Genomic DNA, 25857 nt, shown 5'->3' with positions numbered 1-25857 from the left:
TAGAAGACACATGCCAAATAAAGGGTTAAGAAGACCTAGCACTGCCTTCCACCTAGTATGCCAACAGCATGTGCAGATCTAAGAGGCGAAGAGTGGGCGGTCTTTGAACGTCTAAGCGTGTTCCATACTCTACCATGGCACTACTCGTATACCTAAGAAAAATTTTGACGCTTGGCATTTAACACCTGCGTCCAGTCACAAGCCCCGGATTCTTTTTATGGCACTCAAGAGTTGCGCACGTAAATTAAGGTGCATACCCAATTTGCGTGAGCAATTCAACTGAGTATTGAGTCAATTAGCACCAGTAATTGGGCACTGCCAATCAATTACTGGCATTCACTGGAAACAATTTGGATTTACACGCACATCTTGCTAGGTGCAATTTTTTTTTGTAGACTAGCGCTCTGCGATCTTTCCCCTCCCCCCCCCCCCATCGTCATTTATCAGATCTAGTCTAAGATGACCGGGGAAGGCAACAGCAAACCACACAAGAGTCACATGTGGAGGCTCTCAAAAGCCATTTGTGATTGGGTACTTGCATACAGGGGCTCTCTTTACTTTTTTTCTTATTTATTTTATTTAGGCAACTCACACATAACTGCCACCTAATTTCTCCTCTGGACATGGGCTTTAGAGAAGAGCTTGAGGAGGGAATTTTGTTTACTTCTCCGGAATTATACATCTACCTCAAAAGGCAAACATTTGCGTGTTGGACTTGTATTCCTTAACCGGCTTCCCCAGGCTAAACAGAATTTAAAACCTGCCACTTACACATGATAAGTTCCTCAGTGTACACATACCCAACTGATATTCTCATATTTTCTTTTTCTAAACACAGATGTGCCATCATATGAGACTGTTCCCTCTAAGGTAGAGTTACCAGACGTCCCGCCCTCTTTTTAGACGGGTTCTCAAAACCCGGCAGTTTGTCCGTGTTTTGAAAATCTATGGGACCTCGCTGCCGTGTCTGGAGGACATGCATGTGATGTCATAGTGTCGAATCTGCGCAAAAGTGGATGCCTTCCAGCCGCGAAGAGACGAGATTTGTGTGGGGCTGGGGGGAGGAATGAGGTGGGGCCACATTCCCTCTTTTTTTCAACATAGAAATCTGGTAACTCTACTCTAAGGTGCGTGGGAGTCCTCCAACTGCATTGCTGCCAATGGGGAGCTATGAATCAATATTGTGGTTTCAATAGTTAGGGACAGGTAGGTTTCCTGGAGTCCCATGGAATCCTGCTTGTCCCTCACTACTGAAAACAGCGCCCCCACAGGTAGAACTGTAGGTGGAGGACTCCCGTTCGACTTAGAGGGGACAGTGCATGTGAGCTGCCACAATATAAGTATTTGACAAAAAGCTTCATGTTCAATGCGCCTTTTGTAAAATACCCTGCAAGTTTTGAACTTCCTGCCTTAGAGGTCCCTTTTTGCAAAGCTTTAGTGAAAGGGCCCCTAACTGCTAAGAAGCCCAAAAATATAAATGGACTATTTAGCATTTAGCATGTGCTATGCTTCAGTAAAGGGACCTAACAGAAATTTAGGATGGTTTGTTTATTTTGGTAATTTCACATTCTTCCTGAGATCATGGCGTTCTTAGTTTCTTTGTTAGAATCTGAGTTGACTGAATTTTAATTATACAAAAAGCTGAAAAGAATACAAGCCGCCTGAATTTTGCTTTTTTTTTTTTTTTTTTACTGTCTTATCAAGAAAAGAGGGAGCAGCAATATTTTAGAGCAAATCTCCAACCCTACTTGTGGCCTCCTGGCATCTCAATGACATTACCTAGCAATAAAAATGAAATTGCTTTTCATGTGTTCAACGGGACTTCCATTTCTGCACAGCTGGATTGTAAAATATTCAGTTGTAGACATGCAGATGTGATGATAATGAAGAAGGATCACACCATTTAAAAGTATTTCAAAATAAAATGGATTTTTTTTTTTTTTTTTTTTTTGCAAGGAAATGTTTTCTCCAAAAAATTAAAAAAAACACCCCACAAAAAAAGGGAGGCACATGATATGGGCGTCTCGGCAAGTGCCAGCTATTGAAAAGGAAATTTTGTTTTCAGAAAACCTCTAGCCTGGATTCAGAAGATAAGTTGTTTCCTAAATATATATGCACTGTAAATATGTATGTGCATATGTGTTGGGGGGGGTGAGGGGGGGAGGAGGGGAGATCAATTCTTAGTTCAGCTGTTTAATAGTATTAAACCCTTTCAAACTGGCAGTTCCAGCTCTGCTCTCACTGTGCACACAACATCTGGGCATGAACCATTTCAATGAAAAAGCATGAAACAGGTTTAAAAGAAAACAAAGCCTACATAAGCAATGAGGAAACATAAGATTCTTTAGCAGCCAAAACATAAAACGCACAATATAATAAACTAAAACAAAACAAAACAAAAATCTGTTCAAGGTTTTTTTGTATTTTTTGTGTGTGTGTGTTTTTTGTAATACCCTTCAGACTTTCCCTTATTAGTAGCTTTCGTTAAAGCAGCGTTAAATTATCAACAAAGGCATTAGCTCACTTCGGTTGTTTCGTGACGAGGGAAGGAAAAGGGGTTTATTTTTTATTGTTTATACCCTTTTTTTTTCCTGTAAAAGAAATTGAGCAGAGGATACGAATTTGTGTTGGGGGGGGATGTACAGTGTCTCCCACATGCAGATGTAATTGGCACGCTTGGGCACACTCTCTTCCAACGGGGGCATGCATTCACGCTCAGGCACTCGCATGTGTAGACGATACACACATACGCACACGCACGCAGTGAAGCCGCCTCCTTGGCTAGCAGCAATCTGAACCTTGGGTTTTGTGGGGGGGGGGGTCCACCCCCTCTCCCCCAACCTTCACATTCTTGGAAATAATTTTTTATCCTATATAATGAGAATTCCTTCAAACTTGGCTTCCATCAGAGTCAAGTATCCAGTTTGCCAAAATTAATTTCAGGGTTTGTAATCCCCGGGCCCTCAGACTGTCCCTTTTCACATACCCTTCTGGCGCTAGATAAGAGAATATTATGTATCTACGGTTCTCGCCATCACTTGGTTTATGTGTGATTTTCTTTTTTTTAAAGCAGCGTTAGTTTTGTGTTTTTTTTTTTTTTTATCTATAAACAGGCAGGCGAATGTGAGCATGCTGATGGTCCAGAAGCCTGGGCACAGACACCGTCTCATACCCTTTGCCCAACATTTGCTCTTTGATGCACGGTGGGTGAATGTCATTTATGAGATACTCCAAGGATTGTAGGCTGCTGCTAAGGATGGATGTATTGCAAAGTGTCTTGCTGGGTAAGCTGGAGAGCCCATCGGACGGGTGCACCCCAAGTTCCCGGTGGACATTTGCAAGGTCCTGTGGATTATAGCAGTCGCTGTTTGGGGTGACCAAGATGCTGTTCCAAGGCGGAGCAAAATATTGCCCCACCGAGAAATTGCCGTGCAAACCGACACAGTTCAAAGGGGAAGAGCTGATCTTTTCTACGGTGCTCGCTAAGGTGTACGGACGAGAGACTCCCACGCACATGTCTGGAGATTTGCTAATCGCCCCTCCTCCTCCACTGCCCCCACTGTACATTCTGAGCTGCTGTTGCTTTTGCTGCCATATTAGGTAATCCATGCCGTCGGGGTACACAGCTGGCTTTGGCCCTAGAGCCACAGCTGCATTTGCATTCGCTGCCAGATCGGCCCCCCCGCGGCAGTCTTGCAAAACCGTCCCGGCGTAGGTCACAGCTCCCGTAGCCATGGTGGCAAAGCCATTGACCATGCCATGCTTGGCCGGGCTCGGGTTGGTGACAACAACACCCTGGCAGGCCTGATGTGAAGCCTGCGCTTGGCACTGCTGGTTGATCTGATAGATGATACTCTGGATGGATGGTAAGTTTGACTGTTGTAGTGTTAGGTTCCTTCCAGGGATGGGGACGATGGAAGTAGCGACAGTCACATTGGGAGGGATTGGCGCTTCCATTTGCTTCTGGTGATAGTTTAATTGTCCGTTGCACGTCTGGCCTTGAACTAAAGTGCTCGACACTGGGTAGGGGGCGACACCAATTTGTGCAGGGGACATTTTAGCCCGCTTGCCCTCAGAATTCTTCACTATGCTTTTGCTGGAGGCCTTCACAATGGCCAACAGGCCCTGGTAGCCACTAGTGTGCACTGGGTAGGGGCTGTAGCGTTGGCCAGTTGTATCAAATCCATTCACGGTTCGGTTAAGGTGCTTGTGCTGTGGGACCCTGATGTTGGTGGGAAAGATCTTGATCGTCAAGGGGCTGTTCGCAACCTTCTGTGCATAGGCATCCAATTCGGCAGGACTGGGGTATCTTGGAGAATGCACCGAGGCCATGGCTTCACCTAGAAGACACAGGGAGAAAAGACACGCTATGATAAACTGAAGACAGAAATGCTATTATGGTACGTTTACGGTTTCTTTATTTATAATCCGCCTTTTACAAAGCGAAGTACAACAAACACACATAATAGTACTTCACAAACGGTGACCCGTCAAAAGTGCGCCGGACATCGGTGTGCCGACAATCACACCCTGACATTTGTGCGCCGCCTATCAGGCCTTATCGTTTGTGCTCTGGAGTGTGTAGAGGGAAACCCCCCCCCCTTCACATACAACTCCCCTTGAGGGAGGGGGGTCAGGGGGGGGGAGAACCCCCCAGTACAATTAAAACTTGCACTCTCCTCCCAGAGCCTGTTTTACGTGTAATGGGTTCCCCCCAACCCCCCCCACAATGGGAGTGCGAGGAGTTGTAAGTGAAATGGGGGGTTCACCCCCCCCCCCAGAGCGCAAACGGGAAGGCCTGATAACGGTCACAACGGCATTTGTCCTGCGCGCAAATGTCGGGGCGTGATTGTCGGTGCACTAATGTCTGGCGCGCTTTTGATGGTGTACCTCACAAACAGTTCAGCCATCTTACAAAAAAAAAACAAAAAAAAAATACACCTCCTATTCAACATAAAATCAAAATAGCACACCAGTCACTTCTCCTACACCAAAAATCAATCTCAAGCAACCTACTACAACCCAGGTTTTCAACAACCAACATCTCAAGCTGTGTATTTCATACAACAAAACAGATGTCTTTCCAACAATTTCTTAAAGGCATCCACTTTTTTTTTGATGTTTAATGTAAAACGGGAGCCTATTCCACTCTTCTGGACCACAACATGAAAATAACCTGAAGGAATGTTATCAGTCCAGTGAGCATTACAACCCGCAACAAACTCAGTTTTGCCTGTGGATTAAAGATTTTCCATTGATTTACTTAGAAATAAGACATTTTTTTTCTACCCATCCTTGCATGGTGGCAAATGAAGAAATTACTATGGAAGTCAGACTAACATAAATATAATGACAATAGACAGATGCTGCACCATGCAATCACAAATCAATAAAACAATACAAAAATCATTCGCAGTTATGAGAAACTTAAGACAAGTTTGAAAATTCTTCGATGGAACACAATTCCGGCTCTTAGTACAATCCCTAGTCCTAGGCCTTTTAGACTACTGCAACATTCTCTACCTCCCCTGCCCAGCAACAATGATAAAACAACTACAAACAATCCAAAACACAGCACTGAGACTTATCTTTTCATTGAGGAAACATGACCACGTCACAGAGGCTTACCTCAACTCACACTGGCTCCCAATTCCGGCAAGAATACTATTCAAATTCTATTGTCTACTATTTAAAACCATAAACGCGACAGACCAACCTATCTGAACAACCGCCTCATCCAAACTACATCAACTAGACATAGGAAAACCCACACTCCATTTACGCACCCCCCAATCAAAGAAGTCAAACGGAAAAAACTATATGATGGTCTCCTAGCCACACAAGCAAACTCGACAACCAAATCTCCAATCTACTAATTATGACCCTAGACTACAAAACATTCAGAAAAGAAATAAAGACTCTACTCTTCAAAAAATTCCTGCAAACGTCTTAATACCTTCCCACTTCCCAATACCTTCCCGATTCCCCAAAGCAACCTCATCTACTCTTTATCTCTTCTAAAAATTACAAGATATTTTCTTCATGTAATACGTTTTTTTGTAATTCTTTTGTAATCCGCCTTGAACCGCAAGGCAAAAGTGGAATAGAAATCTCTAATGTAATGTAATAAAGGCAGGTTTCTGAAGATGAAGGATTACTTAAAAAAATATCTTACCCCCCCAAAAAAAAACCCAAAACTGCACTGTACTGTAAAACCTTTACTGAAGCTCCTGCATGGAAATGAATCATTGAAACACCCAAACTCTGAACTGTAACACCATTATTGAAGCCCATGTATTGTAACACCATTACAGCAGCTCATGTAAACCCGTTTGAACTGACGCCCCGGTCATTAGTAGCTTTATAGAAGGTTTCAACAAACAATTTAGCAGTCTTATTCTACAAAATGAATAACAAATGACATCCTTATAAAATGCTCTATGGGGTTTTGAGAATTAACGGCACTGGCTGATCCTTTCCTCAGGAATATCACGAGACAAGAGATACTGTATATACTCAAATGTAAACCTATCAGACTATAAACTGAGATAACATTTCCCCCCTCTCCCCTTTTTAGGAGAAATCTTAACTGACGGTTTATTTTCAAGTACTGGAACAGGAACGATTCCTTCCTTCCATGAGGTGTCTTGTCTGCCGGCTCTGCAGCCCCTTCCACTTTCCTCCTGGTCCCACCACAGCTCTCTCTTACTGCCTTGGTGGTCCAGTGATGTGGTGAACTGGAGCAGGAGTGATCAATCCCTCCATCCCAATGGTGTCTTATCTGCCGGCTTACCAAGCCTGCCTCCCACCCCATCCTCCCCTTTCCAACACAGGCCTACCTAACTTCCTTGGTGGTCCAGCGGTGAGCTGGGGCAGGAGCCATCCTTCTATGCTTCTGCTCATGCAGTCTCCGTAGTAAAAAAAAAAAAATGGCTGCCGCGAGTTCTGGGAATTTTTGGCAGCTGGTTTTATTTTTTAAAACTACAGAGACTGCATGGGCAGAAACATAGAAGGATTGCTCGTGCCCTGGCTCACTGTTGGACCACCATGGCAGTAAGGTAGGCCTGGGGAAAGCCCTGCAGTGGGTGCGGGAAGGGGTGTGTGTGTTTGGCTGAATGGGACTCAAACATAAGCTGAGACCCCCATTTTGGGGTCTTTTTTTTGGCCCAAACATTTCGGTTTATATTCGAGTATATGTACACATTAAACCCGCTGGCAGATCGAAAGATCAGTGGCCTATCAGAGGAAAAGATGACATGCCAACCCCGAGGGATAATGTACTTTTGGTTTATGATTTTCAGTCACAACTCTGAAAACAACAGGAACAGTTCCTGGCTGGTTAAATAGCACTTAGGGGTCCTTTTATTAATGCACGCTAAATCGGTTAGCACAGTGGTTCCCAACCCTGTCCTGGAGGACCACCAGGCCAATCGGGTTTTCGGGATTGCCCTAATGAATATGCATGAGAGAGATTTGCATATAATGGAGGTGACAGGCATGCAAATTTGCCTCATGCATATTCATTAGGGCTATCCCGAAAACCCGACTGGCCTGGTGGTTCCTCCAGGACAGGGTTGGGGACCACTGCTAACACGGCTTTGTAAAAGAGGCTGTTAATGTCTTATGAAAGAAATTACAACTTTTCATGAGGTAAAACTCGTTATAGTTTACAAAGCTTTCCTTAATTGCTTCTGATCATTTAGTTTAGATAGTTTTTCACTTTCTCCATGTTGCGTTGCTTTCAGCTGTGTATAATCTGAAATGATCAGAAGCAATTAAGGAAAGATTTATAAACTATAAAGAGTTTTACCTCATGCAAAATTGTGATTTAGATTCTAAAGTATCAACTGCAAGAGACAAGATTTTGGTGTAGTCCTCTAGGCTTTTTAGTAGAGGGGGGAGAATCAATATCTGACTTGTGCCTGGAAAACTTGTGCCTTAAATGTCTGGTGGTCACGTGTGCAACCGCCTTCAGCTCTCACCTCCTCCAGCACCGGGACACAACCACCATCTTACATCAAGCAGTCACCGCCAGGAGATGTGCTGAATTTCACAAGAGTTCACGAGTTGACGTACACACCCACAATCTGCACTGCCTCCAATGGTTATCTTACATTCTGGAACGTTGCCCGCCTCACTGCTGTAACCTCACGCAAGCGCTTTCCTGCGTCTGTACGCGATCGTCCTCTCCACTCCGCCACAGAATCGCGTACAGGCGCAGGAAAGTGCTTGCGTGAGGTTACAGCAGTGAGGTGGGGCAACGTTTCAGAACAACGGTAACATATCAAGGGCCTCAAAATAGTACCTGGCGCATGTGGCCCCCGGGCCGCGAGTTTGAGACCACTGGTATAACTAATGGGCAGACTGGATGGACCATTTAGGTCTTTATCTGCCGTCATTTCCTATGGGCTCCTTTTACTAAGGTGCGCTAGCGTTTTTAGCGCATGCTACACTGCTGCGCGCGCTAACCCTGCGCTACGCGCCCAAAACTAACGCCAGACCAATGTTACTATCCTTTTTAAAAATATATATTTCTGCTGCTAGTCCAGGTGGTTTAAAGTTTTGGAAACTCCTGGTTATTATAAGCAACTTGGATTCATGGGGGCCCAATGCTGTGTTGCGACAGCTCTTCTCGTTCAATGTTCTGTGCATATGATTGTGGCAAAAAAAAAAATGAAGTCATAGAAACATAGAAACATAGAAACATAGAAATAGACGGCAGATAAGGGCCACGGCCCATCAAGTCTGCCCACTCCAATGACCCTCCCTATCTATCTTTGCGGATAGATCCCACATGTTTGTCCCATTTGGCCTTAAAATCTGGCATGCTTCTGGCCTCAATAACCTGAAGTGGAAGACTATTCCAGCGATCAACCACCCTTTCGGTGAAGAAGAACTTCCTAGTGTCACCGTGCAGTTTCCCGCCCCTGATTTTCCACTGATGTCCCCTTGTTGCCGCGGGACCCTTGAAAAAGAATATATCCTCTTCCACTTCGATGCGACCCGTGAGGTACTTGAAAGTCTCGATCATATCTCCCCTCTCTCTACGTTCCTCGAGTGTGTAGAGCTGCAACTTCCCTAACCGCTCCTCGTATGGGAGCTCCTTGAGTCCCGAGACCATCCTGGTGGCCATTCTCTGGACCGATTCCAGTCTCAGTACATCCTTGCGGTAATGTGGCTTCCAAAATTGCACACAGTACTCCAGGTGCGGTCTCACCATGGATCTATATAGTGGCATAATGACTTCAGGTTTACGGCTGACGAAACTCCTGCGTATGCAACCTATGATTTGCCTTGCTTTGGATGAAGCTTGCTCAACTTGGTTTGCGACTTCATGTCATCCCTGACAATCACCCCTAAGTCGAAATATAACTTCTTTCCCCCCCACTCCTTGTTTAGAAAGTCACTTCTAAGTGGCCTACAATAAACTCGGTGTGGAGAATGGAAATGTCACTTTACCCAACGGGGGAATCTCTCTCAGAGATTGGATTTAAACTACATTATACAAGCAATTTCATGGGTGCTTAGCACCGCTACAGGCTCCCCGCAAAAAAATGGAAAAGTATTCCATTTACCAGCAATAAATCAGCAGCTGCTGTAATGAGCACAAAAATGTCACTTTCATGCAATTTTACAGATGAACAAAACTGGCAAAATTAACGGCAATAACAACCTAGTCAGCAAAATTCATTGCAGGGGGAAAAAAAAACATTCGATATGTATATATTTCTGCCCCCCCCTCCCCTTTGAAACTATTCGAAAGCAAGTTTCTGTCATTCGGGTGTGAAAACTCATTTGTCCTCCCCATTACACTTTCATTTGGAGTTTATCTTGAGTATCCAATGAGCCACCAACTGTGAAAATGATTAAATCTACAAAATCTATCTAATAGAAGGAATAACTTAAGTGTTTAAACCTCAAAAGGAAAAAAAAATGCCAGACTGAAATGGCTCCTGGGAAGCTGTTCTTAAAATAAAACCTTCAGGACACAGGTGTGTAAATTTAACTTTTGAAGAGGAAGAAGGGGGTCCAGGTCTCTTGGGTAAAGAATGCTACTCATGAAAATCTCAGAACCGAAGAGAAAAAAAATCCTAATCATGCTCTCCAGGCCGACATTCATGTTGTACCAACTGGTAAAAGGCTTTACAGCTGTTCTGAAAGAGAATCAGACTAGTCTAAGTTAGGGTTACCAGACGTCTGGGAAAACCCGGACAGACTTTCCAAAACCCGGTGGTTTGTGGGGGGTGAGGTTGGGGGCGGGGCTGGAGGAAGAACAAGGCAGGGCCACGTGTCTGGGTTTCTCCGTGGGAAAATCTGGCAAACCCTAGTCTAAGTGCTGAAGTCAGGCTTGTCCAAAATCAGTCCTCAAAAACTGCAGGCAGGCCAGTTTTCAGCCTATGAATATGCATGAGAGAGATTTGCATACAGTAGAGGGAGTGGGATTGCAAGTCTCTTATGCATAGTCATTAGGAATATCTTAAAAGTGTTCATCTGAATTACAAACTAGTTCTTCTACAATCTCTCTGACTGTCATCATCTTGTGTTTCACTGAAATCTTCCTTTGGGATTTATTACCCCCTTTCCTTCTACCTCTTCCAACATGGTGATTTATAGACAGAGATATTTCAGGCTACACACTGGTCAATCTTCCTCAAAGGCCTAAATAAACACTATAAGAACATAAGAATAGCCTTACTGGGTCAGACCAGAGGTCCATCAAGCCCAATAGCCTGTTCTCATGGTGGCCAATCCAAGTCACTAGTACCTGGCCAAAACCCAAGGAGTAGCAACATTCCATTATTTCAGAGTAAGCAAGATTCCGGAATCTCAAACAGTAGCAAGATTCTAGAATCCCAAAGAGTAGCAACATTCCATGCTACCGATCAATGAGTTCTAGACAGATGCATTTCCCAGAAATCTCGAAGCACACAAGAATATGGCAGAGAAAAACTATATGGCCTATTAAATCTGCCCATCCATACTAAAAGCTACTACTACTACTTATTTCTATAGCGTTGCCAGACAAACGCGGCACTGTATATTAAACATATAAGAGTCAATCCCTGCTTGATAAAGCTTACAATCTACCGTATATACTTGAATATAAACCAGGATTTTTGGGCCAAAAAATTGGTCCAAAAATGGGGGTCCCGGTTTATATTCGTGTCAATGTCCCCTCCCAGAATTTTTTAAGGCCGCCGCCAGGCTCTGCCCCCTCCAACTCCCTATCATACTGGTACCTCTGCCATCCATGTTGTTGATTCAGCGGGTCCTCTGCCGATCCGTGGTGGAGATGCAGTGGGCAGGAGCAAGCTTTCCAAACTCCTGCCCCGCTGCTAACTGGCTGCGCGATCCAATTTCCTCCTCAGAATGGCACGAGCAGCAGCACGATTTGGTGCTGCTTCTCGGCGCTGAGCGGCTTCCTTACTGGCTCCCGTGAATCTCGTGAGAGCCAGTAAGGAAGCCGCTCAGTGCCGAGAAGCAGCGCCAAATCGCGCTGCTCCTGCCGTTCTGTGGAGGAAATTGGATTGCGCAGCCGGTTAGCAGCGGGGCAAGAGTTTGGAAAGCTTGCTCCTGCCCACTGCATCTCCACCACGGATCGGCAGAGGACCCGCTGAATCTTCAACATGGATGGCAGAGGTATGAAGACAGGCGGGGGGGGGGGGGGACAGAGGGCAGAGCCTGGGAGGGAGAGTGCATAGCCTGACAAGGGTAGGAAGGGTGCTGGGTGCAGAGCCTGACAGGGGAGGGGGGAAGGAAGGGTGCTGGGTGCAGAGCCTGACAAGGGAGGGGTAAAGGATGGGTGCTGGGTGCAGAGCCTGATAGGGGAGGGGGAAGGAAGAGTGCTGGGTGCAGTGCTTGACAGGGGAGGGATGGAGGGAAGGGGGCTGGGTGCAGAGCTTGGCAGGGAGGGTGGCTGGGTGCAGAGCCTGACAGGCAGGACCCTTGAATATTAAGCTGCCCGACTTATATTTGAGTCAACCATTATCCCTCCTTTTGGGGAAAAGGGGGGTCTCGACTTATATTCGGATCGACTTATATTTGAGTATATACGGTGATCAAAAGACAAAACAGGACAAATAGTGAATTTATCACAGAGGCAAAGACAGAACAGACTTTGGTAAGAGGAGTTAAAGGCAGCCTCAAAAAAAGTGGATTTTTAGCCTAGATCTGACCACTCACCAGAGACGGAGCTTGACTCACTGACTCGGGCAGTCTGTTCTAGGCTTACGGCACAACAAAATAGAAGGAACAGAGTCTAGAGGAGGACATGAACCCACCCACAACCCACTCCATACCCTGCCCAATAACTCTTACCTTTCACCCATTTCATTGGCCCCCTTTCCTATCCTCCGGACCCTTTTAGTGCTTCTCTCACTCCCTCTCCCTCCAGCTCTCCTTCCCCACAGGTGCTTCTCTTTCTTTCTCCTTCCAACCCCCTTCTCCTGTGGGTACCTCTTTCTTTCCCTCTCTCGCTTTCCAACGGTCCCCCAGGTGCTCCCCCCTCTCATTCCAACTTCTTCTCCTGCTGTTTCTATCTCTCCCCACCCATCCAGCACTACCTTACTCCATGCTCTTTTCTCCAGCACTCTCTCTTTTCCATAATACTTCTCCAGCCCTCCCTCCCACTATGCTATTTCTCCAGCCCCCTCTCTTTCCGATGTTGATTATTCAGCCCTACCTCTTCCAGTGCTGCTAATTTCCCCTCATGACCTACATCTCTCTCCAGCTCCTGATTCCCCCCATCTACCTCCACCTCATCGCTTAATTGAATCTTCAGGCAGTTAGCAGTGAGGTGAGCCTGCTGCTGTCAGCCTGCCCTGGGAGTCGCCCCTCTGAAATGACTTCCTGTTCCCGTGACTACTGCAATTATGTTTTTATTGGTCTTCCAAATTATCAAATACAATTAGTACAAAATACCGCAGTCTGATTACTTTATATCGCTGTTCCAAATTTGATCCTATTACACCTCTTTTAAAAGCCGAGCATATTCTTCCTATCTCTTATCAAATTCCATTTAAATAAAATATCCTCTCTTTTCAGATTCTGTCTAGCGGTCTTCCTTCTTTTTTTATTCAGTTTCCTACTTATATATTCTCCACAGAGAGCCCTTTGTTCATCACACCAGCATTTGCTGTCTGTTCCCTCTTTCAGGCAGCTATTTATTGACACTCATAGAAATTCCTCTTTTTCAGCCATGGCTCCTGTTCTTTGGAACGCTCTTCCTTTTTATCTTCAAACAGAAAGATCATTTTCAACACTCAAAGATCAATTAAAGGCACCCTGCTTCTCTCAGGAATATTGCTTATACAGTAAACTCTCAGTTATCCGGCACCCATGGATAGCGTTACCAGACCTCCGGATTTCCCCGGACATGTCTGGGGGCCCGGATGGATTTTCAAAACCCCAGCACTTTGTCCGGGTTTTCAAAAGACTCCTCTCAATCATGGTGGGCAGGAGGCAATCCGCATATGCGCGGATTGCCTCCTGCCCAACTAAAGTAGGCAGCTGGGGGGGGGGGAAGAGGGGGGAGGGAAGAGGGGGAGGAGCAAATGGAGCTAGGGCGGGTCTGGGGCAAAAATTGGTGAGCCTTGGGGCGGGCCTAGGGTGTCCAAATTTTAAAGTCATAAAATCTGGCAACCTTACCCATGGAGACGAGTAGATGCTGGATAACTGTAGTTTCTGGTTGCTTGATAGTTGCTCTGAAAATAGTTTTGTCTCCCTTCCCACCTCACTCTTTCTCTCTCTAGTATCCTTTGTTGGTCCAGCGTTTGTTCCTCCCTTTCCACCCTCCTTTCAGGCCTGGGTCACTTTCATTCCCCCCCTCCAACACACACACACACACACACTTATGGGTCCAGCATCCATCTCCACACCTCTTCCCTTCACCCTGTTGGACTTGCTGAACTCCCGTCCCCCACACACACACTTCTGGTGCACCACTTCCAGCGCGAGTTTGGCCTCACTTACCTGAAGCAGTCCTGACCTGCCAACCCCCCTCCCTCCCTTACCTGAAGCATCAGTGGCAGCGCCATAAATAAGCTCCTTGTGGCCAGAACCGGCAGGGCCTTTCCTCTGTTGCTTCGGAAATGACACAGCAGTGGAAAGGCCCTACCAGGGCAGGCCTACCAGATTGTAGGCTGGTAGGCCTGCCCTGGGAGACACGAAGGGGCCGACCCAAGAGATTCTCAAGTTTGTTGGGTGTATTTTTGTTGCCCACCATCGGGAGCAAGGGAGGGAGGGTGCGAGGGGCTGCTGGACCTGTGAAAGGGAGGGGGGCTGCTGGACTCACAAGGGAGGGGTGGCTGCTGCACCCACAAAGGGGGGAGGAAGTTGCTTGGGCGTCTGGATCTGGTCTGGGGATTGATGGAAAGGGAAACAGGTGCTGGGCCCATGTGGTGGGTGGAGTAAAGCTGGTGTGAAGGGAGAGGTGCCAGATCTACACCTGAGCACTGAAGGGAGGAGATAGAGGTGTTGGACCCATGGGAAGGTGGCTAAAGAGGTGCAGGAGGGAGGAATAAAGAGAAGAAAAGGGAAAGAGAAAAGCTGAACCAAGGGGATGAAGGAAGAGTGAGTGAAATATTGAACACAGCAGAGGGAGGGAGGAAAGAGAGAGAGACACACATTGGTGTAAGGGAGAAAGAGAGGGGAGAAGCTGGACACAGTGAGATATACAAAAAGAGAGGAGATAGTGGGCATGGATGGGAGAATAGGAACAGGGGACAAAAAGGGGAATGAGGCATCTGCATAGGGGTGGTATATGGACACAGAGAGAAGATAGCTAAACATGGAGGAGAATAAGAACGCAGAAGGAAGATGCCAGACAGGGGGGCATAGGGATATAGAGGAGTGATACTGTACACAGGGGGAGGGGGGGTCATAGAATGGTGAGATGATGAAGACAGGGAAATGAGCACAGGGGAAATACTAGAAAGGGACATATAGGAGACAGAGAAGAGAGATGCTTGCTGAACATGGGGGTGGGGGGGGAGGAAACATACATAGAGATGGAAGATGAATAATTATTCTTCAGTTTGAATATTTTGGCTTTCTAAAAGTCTCCCCACTACCATGTGCATGACATTTCAATTCCCCTGTACCTTGTTAACATTCGCAGTGTGAGCAGCAACTCCAACCTGCTGCTTGCACAAGTCTCTGTTCTTCCTCTGACATCACTTCCTGGACCCGTGCCTAGGAAGTGACATCAGAGGAAGAGCCAACCCTGGTGTGAGCATCAGGTTGGGGGTTGCTGCTCGCGCTGCGAACGTTAAAGAGTTATGGGGGAAGGGAAGGGGCACGTGTGTGTGGCAGGAGAGGGCGAGGAAGGAGCAGATGGGGTGGGGGTAGGAGAAGATGGTGGGGGAGGGGCACCACCGCCTCAGGCGCCTCTCACCCTCATTACGCCACTGTTCAGAGCAGTCACCTGAAATCCAGAGATAAGTTTAAATGTAAATGACCAGTATTTAAAAGAAATGTTGAAGGAATACTATCCCATCAGATCATAAGCTCTTTGGGGCAGGGCCCTGTCATATTAAAATTCAAATAATTCTATAACACAATTTGAGCAGCATTTGGAAAGACAAGTTAATTTTATTTACTTATTATTTGCAGAGTTTGGACAGTCACAAAGAATGCCTGCTAAGAAGTTTACAAATATCTGAAATATGTGAAAGAGAGAGAGAAGGAAGAAAAAAAAAAAAAAAAAAAAAGCAGATACTGTAATAGAGAATGACACGGGGCAATTTTTCCCCGTCCCCGTGGGAACTCATTTTCCCGTCCTTTCCTGGTGAGTTCTTTTCCTGTCCCATCCCTTCAAACTCTGCCCTCATCTGCACAAGTCTCAAACACTTTAAAGTCTTAAGTAGCAACATTCTAGAGCTCAGATTGTGATGTCATAATGCCTCATTCCACCAATGCCTAAGCTCTGTCCTCATCTGCGCAAGCTTCAAACCCTTTAAAATCATAAGTGTTCAAAGCCTGTGTGGTTAAGGCAGAGCTTACAGGAATGGGGCAGGGACAGTGACAAAACTCGTGGGGACGGGGAAATTGAGTTCCTGCGGGGACAAATTTGTCCCCATGTCATTCTCTATCCTGTAAGTTAACTGTTTGATTCATAGGCTTGGTGATAAAGTCCAGCACACTCTATTTCTTCAAATGAGCTAAAGGTAAACTATGTAAATGCCTCTCTCTTCCCCGTCCCCTGGTTGCACAAACAGGCCTTTAATAGGCTCACTCTGTGCCCACCTGTTGCAGACCAAGCCTGGCAGTATTAAAGTCTAAAAATGTCCTGGCGATATGAGTGGTTTTAACAGTGATGATTACAAGCTGCTTAAGCTGGCCAACAAAATTCCAGTGACAGACTGGAACAAGCTGGCCTGTGCCCCACGGTGAAACAGGCCAAGTTGTCTCAGCTCACCGTAAGGGAGTGGGCTGTTTACTGTTAAAACAACTCCAGCTTAACTGCTTCAAAGAAGAGCGGCCATACCCAGACCCTCAGCTAAACTGGCAGCCATCCTGGATCTTCGGATCTTTTCCAGATAAGCCCCGCCAAAAAGATATCCCCCGCCACCCCAAAAAAATTATAAAAAAGAGGCACGATCTGTAGAAAGTAAAGTGGGGGGGGGGGGGTTTTTCCCCCCCACGCCCCCCTGTCGGAGCCCTTAAAAAAATGGTCGACAGTTTATCCTATTTTTTTATAATGTTAAATTTCATATCCTCTTTTTTATAATTTTTTTTGGGTGCTCCGACGGGGGTGTGTGGGGGGAACCCCCCCCCACTTTACTTTATACACATCGTGCCGCGTTGTGCTGAGAACTTCACTGGTTAAGGTTGCGTGCGCTGGCAAAAGGTGGCGGGGCTTAACTTTCGGCGCGTCCACTTTTTCCATTAGTGGCGGGGCTTATCTGGAAAAGATCCGGATCTTCTCTCTCTAGCAACAACTGAACTACAAACCTCTGCGTTCAGTGGGATAAAGACTAGGGTTACCAGATGTCCGGATTTATCCGGCCACGTCCTCTTTTTAGAGGACCGTCCAGGCATCCGGACGGCTTTTCAAAACCCGGCACTCCGACCTACCAGCAACGTGTTATATTCCGCCCATCGACACAAGGTCTCGGGCTCCCATTTGTAATAACAGGACACAAAACAGTTAAAAACAAACTAGTTATAATAATCAGATGCAAAACAGCCATAACAATGCACGACGTTCAACAATCTAAAGCCAAATGAGGAAGGGACACAAGTAGCACAATTATTAATTCTAAAACTCATTCAACTGTATCTATTTATTTATATACCACTTTTAACCTAAATGGTTTTACATTCAGGTACTTTATCATATTTCCCTATCTGTCTCGGTGGGCTCAAACTCTATCTAGTGGACCTGGGGTGATGGGGGGATTAAGTGACTAGCCCAGGGTCACAGGGAGCAGCAAGGGATTTGAACCCACAACCTCAGGGTGTTGAGGCTGTAGCTCTAACCCCTGCGCCACACATCCCCTATATAAAAAGAAATGATGGCAGCTTACTTGGTTCCTCAAATGATTACAATAACCTTATTGTATGTCACCATCTCCAGGAAAAGGTGACTAAATCTACAGAAAAAAAAAGAGGTTTCAATGAATTCTGTGAGAGCAATTTGTAATATAACCATCCAAACTCCCTTCCTTTTATGTGGAACCCCCCCCCCCAACCCAACAGAAGTTAAACATGCAACTTTTGCAGACTGCTTATGGACCTCACTTATATAGCGCTGAAAGGCGTATGCAGCGTTATACGCTTTGACATTTAATAAACGGTCCCTGCTCGAAGAGCTTACAATCCAACTTGGACAGACAGACTTGACATATAGGGTTGGGGATGCAGAACCCAAGGTGAGAGGAGTTGGGGATCTAAAGTGCTCTCGAAGAGGTAGGCTTTTAACTGGGCCTTGAACACGTGCTCAGAGACCCTCCAGATGCGGTCGGAGCTCGTCGGGGCTTTCCAAAACCCGGACAAATGGCAGGTTTTGGAAAGTCCATCCGGGAGCCTGGATAAAGAGGACATGTTTGGGTGTCCCCAGACATCTGGTAATCCTAATATTGTGTAGCTGGATTTTCAAAAGGCATCTGACAACGTACCTCATGAAAGACTTCTGAGGAAATTAGAAAGTCATGGGATAGGAGGTAATGCCCTATTATGGATTAAGACAGAAAACAGAAAGTAGGTTTAAATGGTAAGAGGTATGGAAAACTTTTCATACGCTGACAGGTTGGAAATGCTGGGGCTATTCTCCCTGGAAAAGCGGAGACTTAGAGGAGACATGATAGAAACCTTCAAAATCCTGAAAGGCATAGAGAAGGTAGACAGGGACAGATTCTTCAGAATGTGGGGAGCCACAAGTACAAGGGGGCACTCGCAGAAATTGAAAGGGGACAGGTTTAGAACAAATGCTAGGAAGTTCTTCTTTACTCAGAGGGTGGAGGACACATGGAACGCACTCCCGGAGGTTGCGATAGGGCAGAGCACGCTACGGGGGTTCAAGGAAGGTTTAGATAAATTCCTGAAGGATAAGGGGATTGAGGGGTACAGATACAAGTAGAGATAAGTTAGAGGAAAAGTCAGGGACCACCTAAACAAGTCATTGACCTGATGGGCCACCGCGGGTGCGGACTGCTGAGCGCGATGGACCTCTGGTCTGACTCAGCGGAGGCAACTTCTTATGGTCAATATTCTCAATGGAGAAGGGTAAATAGTAGAGTTCTATCACAACCTCTCTGGGATATTTTTCATTATATTTATATTCCTGGAAAGTGGAGAATCTTCTCTACTGTGATCTGTTTACTATTTATTAAAGGAGGAAGAGCCTCAGAACCTCGTATGCCGCAGTTATTTGTATTAAGCAGACATACTAGAAAGGGTAGAAACCTCACTGGCTCAAAAACCTCCAGCCCCGACCAAATGAATAATGGTATAAACTTTCAAAGCTGTTTGAATAACAGCCATTCAAACACTTCATAATAGCTGTCTTATCGCTCAAAAAACTTTGTTTGCAATTGCACAAACTAATCTGAATCGGGACTTTAGAATCGTCTTTAATCGTGCCGTCTCTGCCCAGTCCTTTCTTGCCGACGAGAGCCAGCTGGCTGTAATAGCGAAACGCCAGCTAGCTCTCGTCGGCAAGAAAGCACTGGGCAGAGACGGCACGATTAAAGACGGGAGGTAGGGCGAACGAGAGGGCACTCTCTAAAGTTGAAAGGGGACAGATTCCGTATGAACGTAAGGAAGTTCTTCTTCACCCAGAGAGTGGTAGAAAACTGGAACGCTCTTCCGGAGTCTGTCGTAGGGGAAAACACCCTCCAGGGATTCAAGACAAAGTTAGACAAGTTCCAGCTGAACAAGAGCGTGCGCTGGTAGGGCTAGTCTCAGTTAGGGCATTGGTCTTTGACCTAGGAGCCACCGTGTGAGCGGACTGCTGGGCGCGATGGACTCTGGGTCTGACCCAGCAGCAGCAGTTCTTATGTTCTAATACAAATAACTGCAGCATACGGGGCTCTGAGGCTCTCTTCCTCCTTTAATAAAGAGTAAGCAGATCACAGTAGAGAAGATGCTCCACTTTCCAGGAATATAATGAAAAATATCCCAGAGAGGTATTGATAGAATATATTTTTTTTCTCTCTTGTTCCTGTGTTTATTTTTTGGAAGATTTAAATAGTAGGGTTCGCCAGGGTCTGTGCTGGGACCGCTTCTTTTTAACATATTTATCAATGATCTAGAGATGGGAATAACTAGTGAGATGATGACACAAAGTTGTTAAATCACAAGAGGATTATGAAAAACCAGTTGTTTAGCCCGTTACATTAACGGGTGCTAGCAGCCCTTCTCCCTTACTTTTACCTCCTCCCTGTCCAGCAGCACCCCCCCTCTTTTCCCTGCTCCCCCTGTCCAGCAGTAGCTCTTCTCCTTTACGTCCTGCTCCCCCCCTGTCCAGCAGTAGCCCAGGAAAAGAGTGAGGATCGCAGGACCAAAGCTTTTACTCCAATCCTCTTGATGCCTGACATCCAAGTAGGGGAAATCCACTCTCCCCACCTCCTTGCTCCTGCTGCACTTCCTCCTCGGCTATACACACGCACACATACACTTACATACAGCGCTCCGGCTCCTCACGCCCCTCCTCCACCTTCCGCTTCTTCGGCGGGGGCCAACGTTTTCTTTATTTTCTTTTCGCGTGTTAGCCGTAGTGCCGTAGAAGCGCGTCTTGGTGCAGGCCAGACTCTGGGAGAGCTCGCTCAGACCTCCATCACGGAAAAACAGCACTACCGGCCAACTTAGTCCCCTTCCCGCGGTCCCAACAAACATCCTTACTCCAGCAGGGGCCGCAGCACTCTAAACACGGTGCTTCGCGGCCTGCTACTGCCCTGATTTGCTCTGCCGGTGTCAGGCAGAGCAAATCAGGGCAGTAGCAGACCGCGAAGCAGCGTGTTTACAGTGCTGCGGCCCCTGCTGGAGTAAGGACGTTTGTCGGGACCGCAGGGCGGGAAGAGAAGAGGAGCGGCGGCAAGGGACTAAGGGAGCCGAAGGTAGGGTCGGATGGGAGGCTGAACAGGGGTTCGGGTGTACCGGGGAGAGGCACGAAGACGACTCCGACGACCGGCCAGAGAGAGATTCGCGCGCATGCGCACTCCTACCTCAGGTGCCCTACATCTCACGGAAAACGGGCGCATGCAGGTGGGAGTGCGCATGCGCGGCTTAGCGTTTTATTATATTAGATTGCAAGAGGACCTCGTGAGACTGGAAGACTGGGTGTCAAAATGGCAGATGACGTTTTATGTGAGCAAGTGCAAAGTGATGCATGGGAAAGAGGAACCCAAGCTATAGCTACGTGATGCAAGTTTCCATGTTAAGAGTCACTGACCAGGAAAAGGATCTAGGTTGTTATTGTTGAGGATACGTAGAAACCCTCAGCTCAATGTGCGGCAGCTGCTAAGAAAGCAAATAGAATGTTAGGAATTATCAGGAAAGGAATGGAAAACAAAGATGAAAATGTTATAATGCCCTTGTATCGCTCTATGGTACGGCTGCAATTTGAATACTGTGTGCAGTTCTGGTCGCCGTATCTCAAAAAAGATATAGCGGAATTAGAAAAGATATGGAGAAAAGTGACGAAAATGATAAAAGGTTTGGGACGACTTCCCTATGAGGAAAGGCTAAAGTGGCTAGGGCTCTTCAGCTTGGAGAAGAGACGGCTCAGGGGTGATATGATAGAAGTCTATAAAATACTGAGTGGAGTGAAAAGGGTAGTTGTGAATCGCTTGTTCACTCTCCAAAAATACTAGGACTAAGGGTCTTACGATGAAGCTACTAAGTAGCAGATTTAAAATAAACAGGAGAAAATATTTCCTCACACAATGTGTAATTAAACTCTGGAATTTGTTGCCAAATAATTTGGTGAAATCAGTTAGCTTAGCGGGGTTTAAAAAAGGTTTGGATAATTTCCTAAAAGAGAAGTCCACAGGCCATTATTGAGATGGCTTGGGGAAATCCACTGCTTATTCCTAGGATGAGCAGCACAAAATCTGTTTTACTACTTGGGATCTGGGTTGGCCACTGTTGGACACAGGATACTAGGCTTGATGGACCTTCAGTCTGTCCCAGTATGGCAATCCTTATGTTCTTATGTTACTGCTATAAAGGCCTGAGCTAAATCCAGAGGCCCCTAAATCCAAATACAGTATTTATATTCCTTTGATTACCAACATAGGCCCAACCCCTCCTTTTAGCCTTGCCCCTTCCCACAGCTCCTGCACTCTTCTCCTCTGTACCTCCAACACTTAACACTCTTTTCTGTCCCTACGAGTGTCCTCCCCATCTCTCTAACTCCCCATCTTTGCTCAGATGCTTGGCATTGGGACAGCTGTGTGGCAAAGCCAGCAGTGCAAGGGAAAAGCAGAGGCACTTCAGCCCTAAGAACTCACATGGCTGGGCACTTGTCACCATGGAAAAGGCATCAAAAGTGACTGAAGGATTCAAGGTGGGAAGGGTTGATAATAGGGTTGGACATGTCCTCTTTTTAGAGGACTGTCCAGGTGCTCGGAGGATTTATAAAACTTGGCAATTTGACCGGGTTTTGGAAGGCCCTGAGCTCAAGGCCCCTTCTGGAGGGCCTCTGCGCATGCTTGGACATCGTGATGACATCATATGCGTGTGTAAGATGTCATCCGCGCATGCATGGAGGTCTTCCAGAAGCGGCCCCGAGCTCAGGGTTGGAGACAAGAGGTTTGTGTGTAGGCGGGGCTAGGGGGTCAGATTAGGGCGGGGCCAGGTGTCCTCTTTATTTAAAGAAGAAATCTGGTAACCCCAGGTTGATAGGTACCAAGTGGCACTTTTCCTTGCCCTTATCCAAAAAACATGGTTTTCTGACTTGGGGAAGTTATACAACCTATGAGAGGTTCTACATCTTATATCACTGGTACCACATCCAGTGACGTAGTGAGGGTGAGAGGCACCTGATGCCCCTCCCCGCCCTCTTCTCCGCTCCCACCCCCATCTGCTTCTTCCCCGCCTCCCCCTGCTGTGTGTTCAAGCCCCTTACTTCCCCCTACCGTAACTCTAACGTTCCCGGCGCGAGCTGTAACCCGAACCTGCTGCTCACGCCAGCGTGGGCTCTTCCTCTGATGTCACTTCCTGGGCGCGAATCTAGGAAGTGATGTCGGAGGAAGAGAAGACGCTGGAGCGAGCAGCAGATTGGGGTTGCTGGGAGCATTAAAGAGGTACGGGGAGGGGAAGGGAAGCGTGGTAGTGGGGGGCAGAGAAGGAGCAATAGGATAGGTGCACCTGGGGCGGACCGCCCCCCTGCACCCTACACCACTGACCACCTCTTTTATGGAAATGTCCAGCGAATGTTTGTCCTCGCTGAAATTCCTGTGTGTACAGATGGCTTTGTGGTCCGAGTACTAACGTGACTTTTATTCTTTCTGAGTCCGAGTACTTTTATTCTTTCTGAAGGCTGCCAAAGAGAAGGCAATAAATATATACTGTACTTTAAACTAACATTTTTTGTGTTTGACAGGAGGCTGCCTCATGCCTGAATGTGATGGAACATCTGGCGACGTTCTACCTGCTGAATGTTTTGAGTTATCTGTTCTTTTCTGGCAGGAGTTCCGACAGGAGAGCAATGAGGATCCCTGCCCACGCCGCAGGCCATCCTGGACACCTGTACCTTGACTGCTAGGGAGTTTCTTACAGCTGGCCTGTAGCTATCTGAACAGAGAAGCCAAGTAATCTCTGCTTACGCAAGATCAAAGCCAGGGCTGGCCTGATCACGGATTATTTCCCAGTTCTTACTAATTTATATACGCAAGGCCCTGCCAACACCATGACCCACCCTGACCAAGTCATTCTACATCCACAGAGCAACACAATAAGTGAGGGCAGATAAAGACCTGCACAGTCCCATCCAGACTCACCAGTGCTGTACTCACCACTCCCTGGAGATTATAATTAAACACTGGTTCATGCAGTCCCCAAGTTACAGACGACCCGTACTTAAGAACACAGTCGCGACTTCATTTGATTTCACTGAGCAGTATTTCCAGCGGCATAGACTCCTACCCTTCTCCTGTAGCAGATTCAGGAATGATGTATGGCCACAATAAGAACAGTGTGTGGTTGTGCATGCTGTACCTTAGAGGGAACACTGGTAGGGACAGTCGGCCCTTTTGTCAGCTGGGAGCAGAGATAAGCAGCAAGAATCTGAAAATCTACAAGTCCTGAGTTACATACAAATCCAACTTAAGAACAGCTTTAAAAACATAATCAAGCCATTGTGACATCACTGCTGTGGCTGGCTCTTAGGCATTGGTGAAATGAGGCATTATGACATCACAATTTCAGCTCTGGAATGTTGCTACTCTTTGGGTTTCTGCCAGGCACTTGGGATCCGGGTTGACCACTGTTGGAAACAGGATACTGGGTTTGAGGGATCTTTTGGTCTATCCCAATATGGCAACTCTTATGTTCTTATGTGAGTCGAGTACAGCCAGTCCCCAGGTTACAGATGCTCGGCTTAAGAATGACTCATACTTAAGAACACAGTCATAGCTTCACTGAGCTGTATTTCCAGTGGCAGAGACTCCTACCCTTCTCCTGCAGCAGGTTCAGGAATGACGCAGGGCCATATTAAGAACTGTGTGTGGTTGTGCATGCTGTACCTTAGAGGAAATGCTGATAGGGACAGGTGACCCTTTTGTCAGCTGGGAGCAGAGGTAAGCAGCAAGAATCTAACCGAGTGCTTTGTTAATCTATCCACCACGGGCATATTCTCCTCTGCGCTGATGTTCCGAGCTAGCCGTGGTGTATACATTAACAAAGCACTCAAATTTAGAGTAAACTCCTCCTGAAGAAGCCAGTGAGGCGAAACTCAGGACTGGGTTGAGGAGTATAAGAAGCACATTAGCACTTACGTACAATATGGACTTCTGCATGATTTACACATATTTATTGATGTCATGAAGAAAATATAATCATGGAGCCATAGCAGTCATTCCTCATCGTCCAAATTGATTGAGATAAGTGGAATTTTGTTTTTTTCAGATATTTACAATTTTTATTCTTATAAACAGAAAGTAAACAGTATATATGTAAGATTGGATGAGAGGATTGTGTTATAAGTAAGAACAATGTTTAAGGTACAGGACTTATAAGCGCGATGATGGTCCTGGAACAACCTTGCCATGGTCTCCATGCAGGAAACACAAGACTGAGCACTTATTAACATTAAAAAAAATATTTATTGGGGGAAATAAAGAAAAAAACACAATAATTAACAAATAAGTGAAAAGAAAGCTGGTAATTTGATTTTTGATACAGAAACATGGTAACATGATGGCAGATAAAGGCCAAATGGCCCATCCAGTCTGCCCAGCCATAGTGACCATCGTCTCTTCCTCTTTCTAAGAGATCCCACATGCCTACGCTAGGCTTTCTTGAAATCAGACACAGTCTCTGTCTCCACCACCTCTATCGGGAGACTGTACCACGCCATCTACCACCCTTTCTGTAAAAACGTATATCCTTAGATTATTCCGGAGCCTCTTCATTTCATCCTATGCCCTCTCATTCCAGAGACATACACCAATCAAACGGATATTGTGGCGTTAAGCCTCGCATCAGTAGCCTTGCTCCACGCCGAGACGAAAGCCGACGTTTCTTTACTCTCCCTAGCTACAGGGACTGAATAGCGCAGCGTTCAGAGAGCAGTTTACTAAGACAACTGCAGGCCCTCCCTGTCTAATCCCACATGTGCACATGAAAGCGAAAACAGCCTACAACCCATCTCCATCTGCCGTGCTGCCACTCTGCTTCGGCTGCAATTTATTTAATTTTTTTTATTTGAACAGGTTTTCTTTCAGGGCCGATTCTCACTCATAGCTTTCCCAAATCAGTCTTTGGCAGGGACGCTCAGGTAAAGCTCAGTACAAAAAAAACAAAACAGGAAAGATGCAACACGTGCCTTGCATGTGGCCAATTCACACCGTGCTTGCCAGAGCCAGATGCCTTTTACCTTCGGTTTTTTTTTTTTTTTAATCTGTAAAGAAACCATGCGGCAGCTGTTTTTTGAACACAAAAGTCACTGCCGACTGCAGTTTCAAGCTGCCTTTGATTACCAGCATGTGAAGTCTCTTTCTGATGTTCTGAGTATTTGGAGCAGCTCAGGAGCGATCTGCCTTAATGGCGTGGGAAGGGAGGCGTGGAGGGTGGTCCTCTCCAGGCGCCGTCTTGGTGAGGGCACAGGCGCCCGCCCTCCTTTCCACGCTCCTTACTGGCCGCCCCACTGCCGCGCCTGCTTCCCTTCCCCCGTACCTCTGTAACGTTCCCGGC

At 46.5% G+C, this 25857-nt stretch overlaps 1 protein-coding gene across 2 annotated transcripts in view; it reads right to left on the bottom strand.

Annotated features, from left to right (window-relative positions):
• Positions 1-1687: 1687 nt before the first annotated feature.
• Positions 1688-25857, bottom strand: part of FAM222A (family with sequence similarity 222 member A) — a 324715-nt gene continuing 300545 nt past the window's right edge. For both annotated transcript variants that reach the window (XM_033956923.1, XM_033956922.1), the window contains one exon: positions 1688-4340. In XM_033956923.1, coding sequence (XP_033812814.1) covers positions 3100-4340 — 1241 coding nt within the window. In that variant the 3' untranslated portion in view covers positions 1688-3099. The remainder of the gene's footprint in view (positions 4341-25857) is intronic.

This window comes from Geotrypetes seraphini, chromosome 8, assembly GCF_902459505.1.
Source record: "Geotrypetes seraphini chromosome 8, aGeoSer1.1, whole genome shotgun sequence".
Lineage (NCBI taxonomy): Eukaryota > Metazoa > Chordata > Amphibia > Gymnophiona > Dermophiidae > Geotrypetes > Geotrypetes seraphini.
This window is presented reverse-complemented; position numbering and strand designations above follow the sequence as displayed.